This window comes from Fistularia commersonii, chromosome 10 (genome assembly GCF_037954325.1).
Source record: "Fistularia commersonii isolate RoL2024-O1a breed Wild chromosome 10, RoL_Fcom_v1.0, whole genome shotgun sequence".
Classification (NCBI taxonomy): domain Eukaryota; kingdom Metazoa; phylum Chordata; class Actinopteri; order Syngnathiformes; family Fistulariidae; genus Fistularia; species Fistularia commersonii.
This window is the reverse complement of record NC_141293.1, coordinates 7054477-7069763: the sequence shown is the minus strand read 5'-3', so window position 1 is coordinate 7069763 and position 15287 is coordinate 7054477. Positions and strand designations below refer to the sequence as shown.

At 49.0% G+C, this 15287-nt stretch overlaps 2 protein-coding genes across 4 annotated transcripts; both read left to right on the top strand.

Moving 5' to 3' along the window:
- Positions 1–15: 15 nt before the first annotated feature.
- Positions 16–3906, top strand: LOC147230215 (phosducin-like). Its single transcript, XM_086153460.1, has 6 exons — positions 16–158; positions 2213–2273; positions 2357–2493; positions 2949–3168; positions 3242–3354; positions 3537–3906. The coding sequence occupies exons 2-6, from the start codon at positions 2225–2227 to the stop codon at positions 3723–3725; spliced, it is 708 nt and encodes a 235-aa protein (XP_086009586.1). The 5' UTR covers positions 16–158; positions 2213–2224; the 3' UTR covers positions 3726–3906.
- A 334-nt stretch (positions 3907–4240) lies between these two features.
- LOC147230214 (kinesin-associated protein 3-like) lies at positions 4241–14052 on the top strand. 3 transcript variants are annotated; one of them, XM_086153457.1, is made up of 20 exons: positions 4241–4436; positions 5342–5473; positions 7118–7275; positions 7365–7426; positions 7565–7706; positions 8457–8556; positions 8629–8755; positions 8833–8929; positions 9052–9230; positions 9294–9456; positions 9542–9642; positions 9720–9828; positions 9988–10100; positions 10563–10728; positions 11380–11499; positions 11721–11819; positions 11956–12041; positions 12133–12289; positions 12702–12786; positions 13099–14052. In XM_086153457.1, exons 1-20 carry the CDS (start codon positions 4408–4410, stop codon positions 13196–13198), a joined length of 2325 nt encoding a protein of 774 aa, XP_086009583.1. In that variant the 5' UTR covers positions 4241–4407; the 3' UTR covers positions 13199–14052. The 3 variants fall into 3 exon arrangements, with proteins under 3 accessions (XP_086009583.1, XP_086009582.1, XP_086009584.1); XM_086153456.1 differs by having other exon boundaries at positions 11374–11499; XM_086153458.1 differs by lacking the exons at positions 11380–11499; positions 11721–11819; positions 11956–12041; ... (1 more) ...; positions 12702–12786; positions 13099–14052 and adding an exon at positions 10893–11365.
- The last annotated feature ends 1235 nt before the right edge of the window (positions 14053–15287 follow it).

Below are 15287 nucleotides of genomic sequence, written 5' to 3'. Positions count from 1 at the left end.
AGAAGAAGAAGAGTAGGAGGAGGAGGGCAAAGCCGGTCACATCCTTCTGCCGACAGCCAGGCGGCCCGGTCTGGAGCAGAGGCCACGGGTGTGTTGAGAAGACACTGGACCAGGAGGATTGTTAGGAACCGAGGAGCAACAGAAGATCAGACCCAGAGGTACATTTGCACCCGTTTGACACCTCTCCACTGGAGCTTAGCTATGTCAGCTACTGCATAGACATCTAGACATACTTGTGTTTATATTTATATATACATGTGTATATATGTGTATGTCTACATAGATATATACATGTATATATATATTTATGTATGGTGTGGGTATACGTTGTGTGGTGGACCAGGTGAGGAACCCTGGTCCACCAGGGTGTCAAATCCAGCCACGTCCCCCCATCAACGTGGATTATCCCGCTGAGATTAGCTGCTAGCATCAGCTATGTGACTCACCCTTCACTGACAACCCCACCCTAGAAGATTGACAGCATAGTCGGCATCAGCAGAAGTTCCTGGTGGAGACCAGGAGACAGAAAAGGTCTTCATCTGAGAGGGGAAAGAAGAGCCAGAATATTAGGAACACAACTCCAAAAATGCAAGATGGTGTGAATTTAGAGGCCAACACACACTCCACCCCCATAGTCCTCAAAATGACAGGCTGCAGGTAATCTCATCATAATCTGATGAGTTCAATCCAGCCGGACACACAGTAAGTGGTTCTGACAGGAGAAGATGAAAGCTTTCTATGATGCAGGTCCACACACACACTCTCTCACACGCACACACACACGTACGCACATAGACACATCCAAAGGCTTGCAGAAGGTGTGAGAAATAGATCAAGGTTGACTTACAGATAATGAAGACGCATAGATGCAGGAGTTATTGTTATACGATCTTCTGCTGCCCTCAGGGGTCTTCACAGCCAATCATCCGCCAACATCCCACCCTCTCTATCTCACCAAGTCACTTCCTGTCCTCCTTCCCTATATCCATTAACCTCCTCTATTACTCTTCTTTCAGTCCTCCTCCAACATCAGCATCATTCTTCCCAGATCTTCTCCATCTCTCCTCTGTCCATGTCCAAACCATCTCTGTGTGACTTTATCTCCAGAACATCTAATTTGCGCCGTCCCTGTGATGGACGCCTTCCTGACCCTCCCCATCCTCCCCAAGAGGAACTTCAATATCTTCACCTCTGCCTCCTGTCTTCTCCTCAGTGTCCTCAGGCACTATGGCTGCTCTGATCTCTATCTTCTCCACCTTTTATACTCCATCACCCCTGACCCCTTTTCTCCACCTGTCCCAAGCTCCTTGAACATGTTCCTTCCAACCTGCTTGCACACTTTCCTCCACCTCTTCTCCACCCTCTCCAGCTATGGACTGTTGACCTTCACGGTACCTTAACTCCTCTACCTTCCTCATCCCAACACCCTGTAGCCTCACCGTTCCTCTTGGGATTCACTTATCAACACATGTATTCTGTCTTGCAACAGCGAACCTTCATTCCTGTCCTCTCAAGGTCCAAACCTCCACCTCTCCAGATGTTCCTCCACCAGTTCCCTGCTCTCATGATAACTCAGTGTCCTCTGCAAACCTGCAAGCATCACAGTCCTTGTAGGTTCCTCCTCTGTCAGCCTGTCCTTCTCCATTGCAAACAAGGGGCTCAGAGCAGATCTCTGATGTTCTCCCACTTCCACCTTACCTTCAACTCAACGCTGCCTTATTATAATAATAAATGTAGAACTTTGTTCTTTGGAAAATCCTGAGTCCGTGACCGAATACATGTAGTTTTTGATCAGAGTATTCTGACCTTTGGAGACTGTTGTTGACACAAGCTTAAGTACCTGGTACCTCTTTAGAACCCAGTACCCTGCACTTCTTCAGTATCTAGTAGTTTTTTAGAACATTCCATCGTGTACTTATTTACTACCTGCTTCGGTGAGATTCAAAAACAATACTGAAATATGACATCATCAGTCTAATGGCTTCTGATTGGTCATAAAATGTCATCACTGGTGCGCCGCACCAGAATCACAAGCTAGCCAAGCAACCGATGTATGTCTGTGATGTTTTTCATGCAAGTTAGCAAACGGTCAGGACTAACTGTTTCGTCAGGAAGCCAGCTCCTAGGTTTTGGAATAAACACAAATATGCTGGAGTGGGATGTGGTTTTGTCTTCAAGCCTCCTGAATTCCCAACACTTTCAATGTTCCCAGGCTTCCAGCAAGATGGCCGCCTCACCGCAAGAAGACGAGGAGTTGCCTGTCAATCACACAGGTCAGGGGTCGGTATCCAATAAGCCCAGCTCCCTCCGTGGGGGTTAGCTGCTAAGGCGTGTTTACGCACTGGTGTTCTTCCAGGTCCCAAAGGGGTGATCAACGACTGGCGCCGCTTCAAACTAGACACTGTGGACGAGACCGTCCCGCACAGCAAGAGGGAGCTGGTCAGACAAATGTCCACACCGCGAGAGGACGATAGGGAGAGGCTCAACAGAAAGGTGCAGAGTCACACACACACACCCAGCCCCAGTAGCAATGACTGCAATGATGACATTGACAGCAGCGCAAGCACTGAAAGCAATCTTGGCATTGACAGCAATGGTAGTGATGACAACAATGCTTGCACAGTCAGCAATGCTAGCAAAAGACCGAAATCCTTGACAGACAGCAGTCCTAGCACCAATAGCAATGATAGCACTACTAGCAATGCTGAGCATCCATCAGCAATGCACATAGTCCTATTAGTAGCATCCGTGATGATCGCTCTAATGTTAATGATAGCGTTGACAGCAGTGGTTGCATTGATGCCAGTGCGAGCAACGACTGCAATACTTGCACTGACAGCAGTGCTGGCACCATCACCAATCCTAGCACTGCTAGCAATGATTGACAGGAGGCAGATATACAGAACCCCCACCCAGAAAGGCTGAGCCAGTGTTTGTCCGTTATACAGATGAGCACCCAGGAGTATGAGCTGATCCAGGATGAAGACGAGCGTTGCTTGAAACGCTACAGGAAGCAGTGCATGCAGGAAATGCACGAGCGCCTCAGTTTCGGGCCCAAGTTTGGCGTGGTCTACGAGCTGGACAGCGGGGAGGCATTCCTGGAGGTGGTGGAGAAGGAGCACCGCCTGACACCGGTGGTGATCCACATCTACCAGAGCAGCGTCAAAGGTTCCAATTCCCTCGTCATTCCAAGCCAAGTCACCCCTTCGCTCCGCACTCACTGACTTCCGCCCATCCACAGGCTGCGAGCAGCTGAACTCCAGCCTGGACTGCTTGGCCTCGGAGTACACCACCGTCAAGTTCTGTCGCGTTGATGCCGTGGCGACGGGAGCCGCCGAGCGCTTCTCCCCTGAGGTGTGTGTTCATATTCACACGTCGGGGACACTTTCATTCATCTGCTGGCTCGTAATACCAGAAACGCTAACAGTTACATGGTAATAGCTGACATGATGCAATAATAGTTTTAATGATAGTGGCGTGGTTGTAAGCGCTCACAGCCAGAGAAGATAAGTTCAGTGACTGTTGTATCTGTGCAGGTCCTCCCCGCCCTGCTGGTCTACAAGTCCGGGGAGCTGCTGGGGAACTTCCTGGCTGTGAACAAGCACTTCGGCGAGGACTTTTTCGCCACCGATGTGGAGGCGTTCCTGAACGAGTACGGCCTGCTGCCCGAGAAGGAGTTTGCGGCACTGGGGGATGAAGAGGACGAGGGCGGGGAGGTGGAGTGACGGAGGTGAAAGTGGTGGACCTGAAAATATCAACACTGCACTAAATAGAGGGCGAAGGGCGTGTCTGACTTTATTTAGGACCCCTTCAACCTAAATGTTTTTAGCTTTAGCATCTCTGCTAATGAGACTGTTTGTAAATCCAAACCACTACCATCCAATAAAAAGACGTCACTCATTGCTTCGTATGTCTCCATTTCAGTGATGTTGTAAACACACACACTTTTGTATCTCAGTACCTTCCTGTAATAGCAATGAGTTTCCTCTCTTTTGGGCTCCTCCATGCTGAGTATCCTTCTACCTAGATCTTCACCAGCCCTCCCCTGTCCATCTCAGCGTGACTTTATCACCACAACTTCTACCATGGGCTGTCCCTCTGATGGACTCCTTCCCGATGCTCTCCATCCTCCTCACTCCTAAAGAAGAACCTCCACATCTCCACCTCACGTCTAACTCCGGTTCTCCTTAGCAGGAAGACGACTTCCGGGTTTCAAATTTTCCCTCGCACCCGTATCAGAGGCGGGGCCGTGTGACGTAGCTATGTGCGGATCTCCATGTTTGTAGTCCACCAGCCGTGTTAAAACCCCACGGCGGCGGCGGCGCAGCCCAGCCCAGCCCACACCAGCTCGCAACGGCCGTGATTTTGATTTAAACACCGAAAAGCCCGTGGGGTCTACGGTGGAAGATGCAGGAGGATGCTCGCTATCTGAAGCGGTGAGGGGAAAATTGGCTCGCTAGCATGTTTCCAGATTAGCCCTGATGATGCTAAGTAGCGCCCTGGCTAACGCGTTTTTGTCATTTAAAACAAACAAATAAATTATTAACAAAACTAGACTATACACGGGATTAAATCACTCGGGCGGTGAAGGGAGGACGAACTGAAAGGAGAGACAGGATGAGAAAGTAGATCAACAATGAACGGAATTCGCTGTGTGAATCAGTGTGACCCAATAATGAACCATCGGCGGATGTAAAATACTTGAATCCAGGCATTAGACACGGCCCGGTGGTGGATAACGTACGAAAATGTGTTTATTTATTTATCCATCTGTGTAAAATTGCGTGTCTTTTGTTCCGTCAACGGAGATTGAATTAATGTACGGCAAGATTAGGGCGTGCGTGCGTGCGTGCGTGCGTGCGTGTGGTGGGCGGTTCTTACCCATCCCACCATGAGAAAGCGTGACAAAATAAACAAAAATCTTCATTTGTAAATAAAGATTATTATAAATCTATATGGTAAATTGAATATTAATCTACCTGATCATTAATTTTGTTTCCTGCAAGATTTTATTTCCAGCTCCATCTCAGGGTCTGTTATCGATCTTACCCGATCACATGATCAGCTGATGATCAGGACAGCTGATCCCCAGGGAAATGCCTGGATTTGGTTTCTCGGTGTTATTAGAAATTGCATGAGTGGTTTGTGCTTCAACCTCTGCTTCCATTCCTTTCTGTGTTGAGTCTCTACGTTCTCCCCGTGTCTGCGTGGGGTTCCTCAGGGTTCTCCAGGTTCCTCCCACAGTCTAAACAGGAGGTTCAGGAGAGACTGAATGCTTGGGTTAAGGTGGTTGGTGTCTTGAGCTGTTTTTTGTTGTTGTTCTGTGCATCCTGGACGGCAGCAAGGTGACGGCGGGCAGCCTGGATGTTCACCCCACAGAGAAGGCCCTGGTGGTGCACTATGAGGTGGAGGCGTCCATCCTCGGGGAGAGCGGGGGCCAGATGCTGGAAGAACGCAAGGAGGGTCAAAAACTGTGAGTGTGACTGTATTTTGTTATTTTTTTTCTCTCTTTTCGCTAAGCTCAAACATCAAGTCGATGGAGTCTGATTTAGACTTTATTTCCATGGCGCCTTCTTTAACAGCATCAGGGCTGAACATTTCTCCAATGGTTTTGCAGTTAGGTTGTATTCATGCCTCTGCCACGTCGTGTGGCTGTTTGGATTTAGCAATGAGTTTAACAACTTTGTAGCTACCTTTCAGAGCTTTCTCACTCGTCTTGATGGCTTTATTTAACAACACTGCCTGTTTCTCAGTCTGTAGACGCAGATAAGAGAAGATAAATTTGTTTGTCACAACAGTGCAACAATAACAATAAATTTGAATTTAAATATAAATAGAATAGATCTGTGTTCTTTTCTTGAAGTGAAGGGTGTTTAGTTTTGGAGGTGACATTTAAGTTTGGTGGCGCTGGAACCACAGCATTGTTGGATAGCTTTTCCCGGCGCACGAGGCATAACGGAATCGGCTCAGTTGGTTCCCCAGTAAAAGTGAATGCAAACACAATATTGGGCCTTCATCTGAGCCACATTGTTCTTCAGGACCAGTGAGTCCTGATTGGAAACTTTTTCTTTTAAAATATTTATCCATTGTATATCACTGCCACTCTCACTTCAAGCATCACTTATTCCTCTGCTGTTTGAGCAGCCGCAGGTAGATACACCAGGTAATTCACTATCTGTTGCCTTCTAGTGGAAGAGCATTTAATTGTTCTGCCTGTCACTGCATGCTGCCAACATAGATAGACGTACCAAGACACATTATTAGCGTTGAATAAATAATTTTCAGACCAGACCAATCAGGCGAAAGTGGGCACACTAATGTGCGCGGCACAGTGGCTGGGAAACACAGGCCTAGGCATAAAAACACTGCACAGTCAAAATAAAAACAAATACAAAAGAACACCAAAGAGAGAAAGCGAATGTAGCACAATCCAATATGGCGTCTGACAGGCCAATGTAAACAGAGCCGTCTTACTTGAATAGTGATGGCATATTCGTCCACGCCGCTCACCTGCAACTTCCCAAGGAAAAGAAGTTTTAACGTTGGGATAATGGAACAAGACTTTGGGGGACGTTGCCAGGAAGCGCCGTCAGTGGAATCAGCCAATGGCAGTGTCACTGGGTGCTACCGTAGCGCTAACTGTAAGCTTTCTTAATAAAATCACAGATTACTTTTTTGTAGCTCCCAGTTGATTTATTTACCTTTGAGCTAGTTCCCACGGTGACAGTTACCATCAGCTGACACTCCTGAGCTCTCTGAATTTAAAACAATAGCAAGCTGGTTAGCGGACTGCGCAGGTCAACTGCAAATGCTAGCTCTTCATGGTGCCACTATCTGTCTCCTCGCACTTCCTGTGGTAAGATCTCCTCCAATTGAATTCTCCAGCCTCACAGAAATGGTCTCTTCAAGACAAGACCTTCCTTGCCCTTCTCAGATGAAGCAGAGAAGCTTGATGAACAGTGGCTCGGTTTCTCAAATCCATCCGTCTCCTGCGCGTCTGCGAACATGTTGTTGCTAAGTCATCTGGACCTCTTGTATCATCTCCAGAGCTTTGCTTCCATATCCTTCTGGGCTTCCATGTCATTGAAGGCTTTATCTGCTCTCTCCCCACCTCCAGCATCCGAGTGAAGAGCCTCTCCCCCAGCACAGATGTGGCAGCTCTGGCCAAGAAGGTGGTGGAGGAGTGCAAGCTTATCCCTCCATCCCGCTTGCCCCAGGTGGAGCAGCTTCTCTACTACCTGCAGAGAAGGAAGCCCTCGCCTGTGGAGGCCAAAGGTGACTCATCAACATGTGAAGATACCAGGCTAGGACCAGAGCTTCCTTCTCAACCATGCTGATGTGTGTCTGTGTGTGTCTATCACCAGTGGAAAAAAAGGAAAAAAGAACTGCGAAGCCCAAAGAGCTGACACCCTTCGAAGGGATGGAGGTAACTCAGATGTTTGTTTTGGTTCCATGTTGGTTCTCCTGAAGTTCCCACCTCCATCCTGGAAACAGGTGCAAACAGACCCATATTCAGAAGTTCTTGTGTTCTTGTGTAACCGCTCTGTCTGTTGTTCTGTGGAAGCTGAACGAGGAGGCCAGCGTGACCCGGGTGGACGAGTACGTGGAGCTTCTCTACGAGGGCATCCCGGAGAAGATCCGAGGCTGTGCGCTCATCCTGCAGCTTGCCCGCAACCCCGACAACCTGGAGGAGCTTCTGCACAACGGTAGCCTCACCGCTGGCCTCCGTCCCAGAGTCGTCTTCAGCACCGACTGACTGCCGGGAGAGTCTTTAGAAGGAACCATGTGACCTGGATGAGGTCCAGGGTGTCCATTGTCCTCCCACAAACAGTCAGCCACTCAGTTTAAGACTTCAGCGGGCGTGAATGAGTGTATATATGTGTCATCTGCGACTGGCTCCAGCTGAGTCTCAGCATCTTCATCTTTCTCCTTCATTCTGTATTTTTCGGAGAACTGCCCCTGTAATGAGCTTTGGATTCAAGGATTCAAGACTTTTATTGTCGTTACAGAGTGCAACGAAAGTTAGAGATAGCAGCTCTCAGGTTCAGAGATGTAAGACAGATAAAATATAAGACCAAAAATATAAAAAATGAATGTAAAAAAATATGAATAACATCTGCAGAATAAATAAATATGAATAATAATAAGAAATACATTGGAATGATATATTGTATAAATATGTAATAGAAATAATGAATAGATTGTAACTTCGCATCTTCTTGAGGGCAGCATGGCACAGAAGGTAGAGATAAACAATAATAAACTATAAATTAATTCTTCAGATGAATGGCCTGCGGGGGGCGCTCACTGGCTGATTAAGAGCTATGACAGCATCTCCATGGAGTCTAGTAACCTGAAGTTCCCTCTGGTTCCTGCAGGCCACCAGAATGAAGGCTCCTGCTGGGATGTAACTCAGTTCCAGTGATGTTCTAACCTGACCTTGTCTGTCTGCACAGAGGCGGCGCTTGGCGCTCTGGCCAGGGTTCTGCGTGAGGACTGGAAGCAGAGCGTGGAGCTGGCCACCATCATCATCTACATCTTCTTCTGCTTCTCCAGGTAACACCACCTTCTCTTCCCGCTCCCCCCCTGTGTCTCGTTCCTCCTCAGAACCTCTGCTCCCCCCTGCAGCTTCTCGCAATTCCATGCTGTGGTGTGCCACTACAAAATCGGGGTGCTGTGCATGAGTGTGGTGGAGCATGAGCTGAAGAGACATGAGGCTTGGAGGGAGGAGCTGCGCAAGAAGAGGCAGGCTTATATCCTTCCACCGGTTCTTCCGTTCACTCCTCACCTCCAGCTGTTCCAGAAGGTCTGCTCCTTGACGTCACTGCACATGAGGCTGCTCCGGAGAACGGCTCCCTCAGGAGGGACCAAGACAAAGCTTTGAGGAAGTACCAGGGTCTCCTGGCCAAGCAGGAGCAGCTGCTCAGAGGTAGGAGGCTTCACTCAGGTCTCCGCAGAAGGTTCCAGCTGTCTTCTGAGTCCTGTTATCTGGGCTCAACAACCTTCTCCAGATCCAGGTTGCCTAAATCACGCCACTGTCTTCTGTCCCAGTGTCCCTGTACCTGCTGCTAAACCTGGCCGAGGACACCAGGACGGAGCTGAAGATGAGGAACAAGAACATTGTGGGTCTGCTGGTGAAGGTGCTGGAGCGGGACGACGAGGAGCTCCTCGTGCTGGTGGTGTCCTTCCTCAAAAAGTTGTCCATCTTCCTGGAGAATAAAAACGACATGGTGAGAATCCCCAGAACATCTCATATCCTGAGGCCCCCAGGCTGACAGGTGTGTGTTCTTCAGGCTGAGGTGGACATCGTGGAGAGACTGGCCCGTTTGGTCCCCTGCGAGCACGAGGACCTCCTGAACCTGACGCTTCGCCTGCTCCTCAACCTCTCCTTCGACTCTGGGCTCCGAGCCAAGATGGTGGAGGCCGGGCTGCTGCCCAAGCTGGCGGCCTTGCTGGGTAACCTGACGAGCGCTAACCGCTAATTCGTCACCGTGGCGGTGGAGGAATCACGGAATCACGCGTGTTTTGTTTTCACGAGCAGGTGACGAGAACAACAGGCAGGTAGCACTGAGGGTTCTCTACCACATCAGCATCGACGATGCCTTCAAGGCCATGTTTGTGTACACGGACTGTGTTCCACTGGTGGGTTTCCACACAATGTTCATGCTAGCTTGTGTGTAGGCAGCACTGGAGCTAAAACTGTGTGTGTGCGTTTGCAGCTCATGCAGATGCTCCTCGAACAGCGTGAGGAGGAGCTGGAGACGGAGATCATGTCTATTTGCATCAACCTCGCTGCCAGCAAGAGGAATGCTCAGCTGATGTGTGAAGGTGAACGCTGTCTCCGTGTAGTCCTGAACCTGCTCTAGGTGGAACCCGCCTTCTCACCTGATGACACCCCCTGCCGAGAACATGGATCTTGCATGTTCTAGTCCAATAAGGAGGTAGAAGTTTCTCCCAGTGACCGGCCTCTGTCTCCTCTGTGTCCAGGGAACAGGCTGAAGCTGCTGATGAAGAGGGCGCTGAAGACCAAAGACTGTCTGCTGATGAAAATGATCAGGAACATCTCGCAGCACGACGGCCCCACCAAACCACTCTTCATCGTGAGTTGTGAGATGTAACGTGGGGCCATCAGACGTAATCTGACCCTCAGCCAATCACCTGCCTCCATCTGACCCTCTCCTCTCATACCTCCCTGTTCCCCCTCCATAAACCTTGTCTCTGGTTTTCCTTCAGACCTCCTCAGCTTCTTCTACCCTGATCTTCTCCATCTCTTTACGACTTTATCTCCAGAACATCTATCACGTGCTGTCCCTCTGATTGAATCCTTCCTGATCCTCTCCATGCTCCTCTCTCCCAAAGAGGAACCTCCACATCTTCATCTCTATCTCCATCTCTACCAGAGGGCATAGCTGTTCTCACTTTATCTTCTCCACCGTTTCCTTTTATTGTCCTTCATCACCCCTGATGTTTTTTCCCCACCCGTTCCTCCTCGAACATGTTCCTGCACCTCTTCTCCACACTCTTTGTTGCTGTGGAGCCCTAAGAGGCTGTGTCTCCATCAGGAGTACGTTGGAGACCTGGCGGCAGAGATCCGCTCCGAGGAGGAGGAGGAGTGGGTGCTGGAGTGCCTCGGGACGCTGGCCAACCTCACCATCCCAGACCTGGACTGGGAGCTGGTGCTGAAGGAGTACAACCTGGTGCAGTATCTGAAGGACAGGCTCAAACCAGGTGAGGACCGTATCCGACCATCAAGGGACACCTGTGCTCCTTTACTTCCACATCTCCTGGAAGCTATCAGGAAGATGACCCACGTGAAGCTCTAATGTCTGAGATGACCATGACCTTCATGACATGTTCCCGCCCACTGTTGTCACAACAATGCCGACCAGCAGGAGCCGAATCCGTTCTGCTACAGGACAGATTCTCCACCGAAAGACCGATGGTTCACTCACCGGCCTGGCATTTCTGGGGCGAGGGGCGGGGCTTAATCTGCACCAGGTCAGCTGTCAATCACCCTCATCCACACCCTCTGACCAGTTGGAGTCTTGTTGATGGACCGTGGGAGGAAGATGGAGAACCCAGGCAAGAGAACATTGGTTTGTGGTGGGCATTTGTGCGCCTCTTTAGCTCCACCCACACAAGCACAGGGAACCAATCAGGACGCTCGTTTGGAGAGCAGGTGGTTTCTAATGTGGGTTATCTCAGCTCCATGTTGTTCGGTCCAACACTCAGCGCCTGGAGGCCAGGATTCGATCCTGCTGTCTAGCTGTTGACCTGTGTGTGTGTGTGTGTGTGTGTGTGTGTGTGTGTGTGTGTGTGTGTGTGTGTGTGTGTGTGTGTGTGTGTGTGTGTGTGTGTGTGTGTTTGTGTTAGGTTCAGCTGAGGATGACCTCATTCTGGAGGTGGTGATCATCATCGGGACGGTTTCCATGGATGATGCCTGTGCCGCCATGCTGGCCAAGTCTGGGGTGATCCCTGCCCTCATTGAGCTCCTGAATGGTAACACACACACACACACACACACACACACACTTTGATTCTGAAACAGATGTATGGAGAAGTTGCTTCCTTCTCAACGCCATCAACGCATGCAGTTCATCCGACAGCCACCCGGCGCTGCTGTGTCCCCTGCCCCCAAGTCTTCTCGGACCTTCTTGTCCAGACAGGAACGACGTGACATTGTCCGCTCATGGTCACCTTCTGCTCTGTGCTCTGTGCAGCCCAGCAGGAAGATGATGAGTTTGTGTGTCAGATCGTCTACGTCTTCTACCAGATGGTGTTCCACCAGGCCACCCGGGACGTCATCATCAAGGACACTCGTATCCTCCTCACTGCCGCATAGCTAAAGTCACTCATCCAATCACAGGGAGGTGGAGAACCTAGAGAGAGCCCAGGTGAGATCACATTCTTTGAGCCCCCCCTTCCAGTGCCTTTGCCCTTGACTGCGGCCCCCAGAGGCGCCGGCTTACCTGATCGATCTGATGCACGACAAGAACGCCGAGATCCGGAAAGTGTGCGACAACACACTGGATATAATCGCCGTGAGTGGTAACTGCACACACACACACACACAAACATGCGTTCTCTGCCCCCTCCCCGAACCCTTCTGGTATTTTGCCCTCCGTCCTTCAGGAGTACGATGAGGAGTGGGGGAGGAAGATTCAGACGGAGAAGTTCCGTTTCCATAACAACCAGTGGCTGGAGATGGTGGAGAGTCGCCAGGCCGATGAGTGTGAGCCGTCTCTCTATGACAATGACAACGATAGAACCGACCTGTTCTACAGCACAGGTACACACACACACACACACACACACACACACACACACACACACACACACACACACACACACACACACACACACACACTGAACAAGGCACAGGTAAAAAAAGATGTAGGAGTCACAAGCACAAACACACTGTAGGGGTTACAGGTGCAAACACACACAGCAGGAGTCATAGGTATACACACTGTAGGAGTCACAAAGACACACACACCTCTGGTACACACACACACAGCAGGTTTAACCGGTACAAACACACACCGCACAGGTCACAGCTATGCGTGTACACACACACACACACTGCACAGGTCACAGCTACACACACCAGGTTGTCAACATATTCTGCATGGATGTGGCTAATACGATAAAAGTTAAATGTTCTGAAATCAATAAATGGCGGCCCCCCCCTGTGACGACAGATGGAATCACCCCGGCCGACGGCCTGGTCAGCCCAGACTTTTTCAGCGAGGTTCAATCTCAGAATGGAGATCTGCACCAACCTGGGTGAGTGAGGTGGAGCGGACGCCTGGGTTAAACGGGTGGACATCTCCATAGGTGTCCCTGTTATTGGTCGGTTAACCCCCTTCCTTCTCACTCAATGACAGCCGGAATACACCCCGCCCCCCCCCCACGACTCTGAGGGCATGTAATAAATTATGTCGAAAGTCTGAATGATTACATCACTTCCTGTTTTGATGTAAACGTGGAGGCACTCAATAAGTGGCAAATGTCTCTCTTCCTTCCCATTCAGTCATGAGCTCCTGATCCCAGAGGAGCAGGTTTAAAGATGAGAAATATTCCTCTTTTGTTTTCTAGAGACGGCAGCGATGTCTTTGATCCAATCAGCACATCACCGGGGCGACCGGCCACCGCCTATGGGTTCAGACCGGACGAACAGCCGCTGTATCCGTACTGACGCCCTGCCCCCAGGTCGAATCAGGACATCGGACTCCCATTTTTATACCATTAACCTCCTGCATGTCAACTGTCGCGAATACCGACTGAACACGTGAAACATCCGTGCACATTTCTAACACTTAGTTGTATTTGAGTCCAATGCATTCTGGTCCCACCTTGTATGTCTCCTCTGAGGACCAACTTATCCCCTTTAACGGATTCACTAGAACGTCGGTGACGTCCGACGGCGCAAATGCACTACAGAGCAGCACTAGCCTTCATGCCTGAGGGCGACAACATCAGTATTTATTCGATCTTCTCCTGGAATGTTAGTTGTGTTTTTTTTTTTTTTTAAATGAAGTTCTTGTCAGTGTTGCCGGTGAACTGCACTGTCACATAAACAGGGTTCCCCTCCGTAGAGTGTGTGTTCTTGAATGTTCTTGAAGGGTCAGGAATAGAACCTGAAACCACCTTCGTAGGAGATGGGGTTCAAAACCTGCCTCGGTCAGGTGTTTTTACCCACGCCTGCCACTCGGAGGCGCTGTTTGTCACGTTGAAGAAGATGAGAGATGAGAGAGGTGACAACTTTCTTTATCCCGAAGGAAATTGTTGTGCCAGAGTTTCAAGTAGGAAACATAACAGTAATAGATAATAGTAGAAAGGAGGAAGAATAAGAAATACAATGAAATATGAATTGTCTTAACTGTTAACTGTAACTACAAAGATTGAAGAGTCCCTGCGGCTGAGGGAAGAATTTGGGAAGGTTTCGGGGTCGCTGCCTGGGGGGTTTCAAAGTGTGGGAAAGTGAGCACCCTCACTCTCGCAGATATAAAAATAACCCATTTACGCAAAAATAAAATTAAAAAACTTCTATCACATTTGTTTTCTTTCAACCTCATTTAAGAAACTTTTAACTTTCAGTAATAGAAATCCTTTATCAATCCTGGAGGAAAGGGAATGATCTCAGTCGCTTCACACTGCAGAGATGGAAGCAAAAATACAACCATTGTCGAGGTTTTAGATAAAATGACTAGATCAAGCATGGTGTTTCTCTCTAGGTTTCAGATCTATTTCACATTTAATCCGCTTAAATACCCAAAAATGTAACCTAAACAGTTTTGCCCAGCATAGCGAGACCCTTCTTCTCAAGGGTTAGGGGTTAAATGCAGTTCAGGATCTTCGACCGTCTCCACGCCTCCTGTCGGCTGATCAGCTTCTCCGGGGTTCATGAGAACCGAGGGAGGCCCTCGAACGTCGTCAAGCCCAAATCTCTCGATGAAGATTGTTGAGGACCTCAGTGTCAGAACAACACCCGTAGGCCCACCGGGCTGCAGGGGGCCGCTGCTGCAGCTGCTGCTGACATCACAAGTGCGTCGCGTCGGTGACATTCAATTCTATGACGTAATGGAACCGCAGGGGCAGAGATGTACGTCGAGCTTGCAGAAGAAAAAAACAATCGTTCGCTCTTTCGTTACAATTTGCATGAATGTAGTTTGTTTTTTAAACCTCAACACGTTTTCCGTGACGAAACATTTTTTAACGTTTTTAGAAAAACGACGTTAAGGCTCTTGATATGAATATTTTGAGTTTGTATTGAGTTTCTTACCCGTCAAATGTAAATTTGCAACGGCGGTTTGATAGATTTTGAGAACCCCGGGTGCGACGCGTCATTTTGTTGTTCTTCCTGTAGAAAGCTGTGATTTCCGGCTGCCAAATTAAGCCATCGAACGCAACAACGGTAAACTGTGCTTCCCTTTGCGCTTGCGCGGAGCGACAACCTGATAATGTGATAGCCTTCAAGTGGGATTATAGTTTTATTTTCTTTTTTCAAAGGGTTTTATGTGGCGATATTGTCCAAATATACAAATTAAAGTTGTTTATTGAATATTTCCGATCTTTTTTCTGCGCGGAAGTACCTGCGTGTAAACAGGTGATTCCTCGGCATTTTGAATACATTTGTTTTCTGCAACTGATTGGTTGATTTTCACGCCTTGATTTCCGTTTATCCAAGAGAAGTCAGTGGTAATTTCTTAAGCATTTACATGACACTATGTAAAGCGGCATCACTTTCTGATATTGTCAACCAGCCAACGGCGAAACAATTAAAT

Coding starts and splice junctions, on each gene's coding strand:
- LOC147230215 (XM_086153460.1), top strand. CDS start 2,225: ATGGCCGCCTCACCGCAAGAAGACGAGGAGTTGCCTGTCAATCACACA. Junction 3,169..3,241: donor CTACCAGAGCAGCGTCAAAG/GTTCCAATTCCC, acceptor GCCCATCCACAG/GCTGCGAGCAGCTGAACTCC. Junction 3,355..3,536: donor CCGAGCGCTTCTCCCCTGAG/GTGTGTGTTCAT, acceptor GTATCTGTGCAG/GTCCTCCCCGCCCTGCTGGT.
- LOC147230214 (XM_086153456.1), top strand. CDS start 4,408: ATGCAGGAGGATGCTCGCTATCTGAAGCG. Junction 4,437..5,341: donor GATGCTCGCTATCTGAAGCG/GTGAGGGGAAAA, acceptor CCTGGACGGCAG/CAAGGTGACGGCGGGCAGCC. Junction 12,042..12,132: donor ACACACTGGATATAATCGCC/GTGAGTGGTAAC, acceptor TCCGTCCTTCAG/GAGTACGATGAGGAGTGGGG.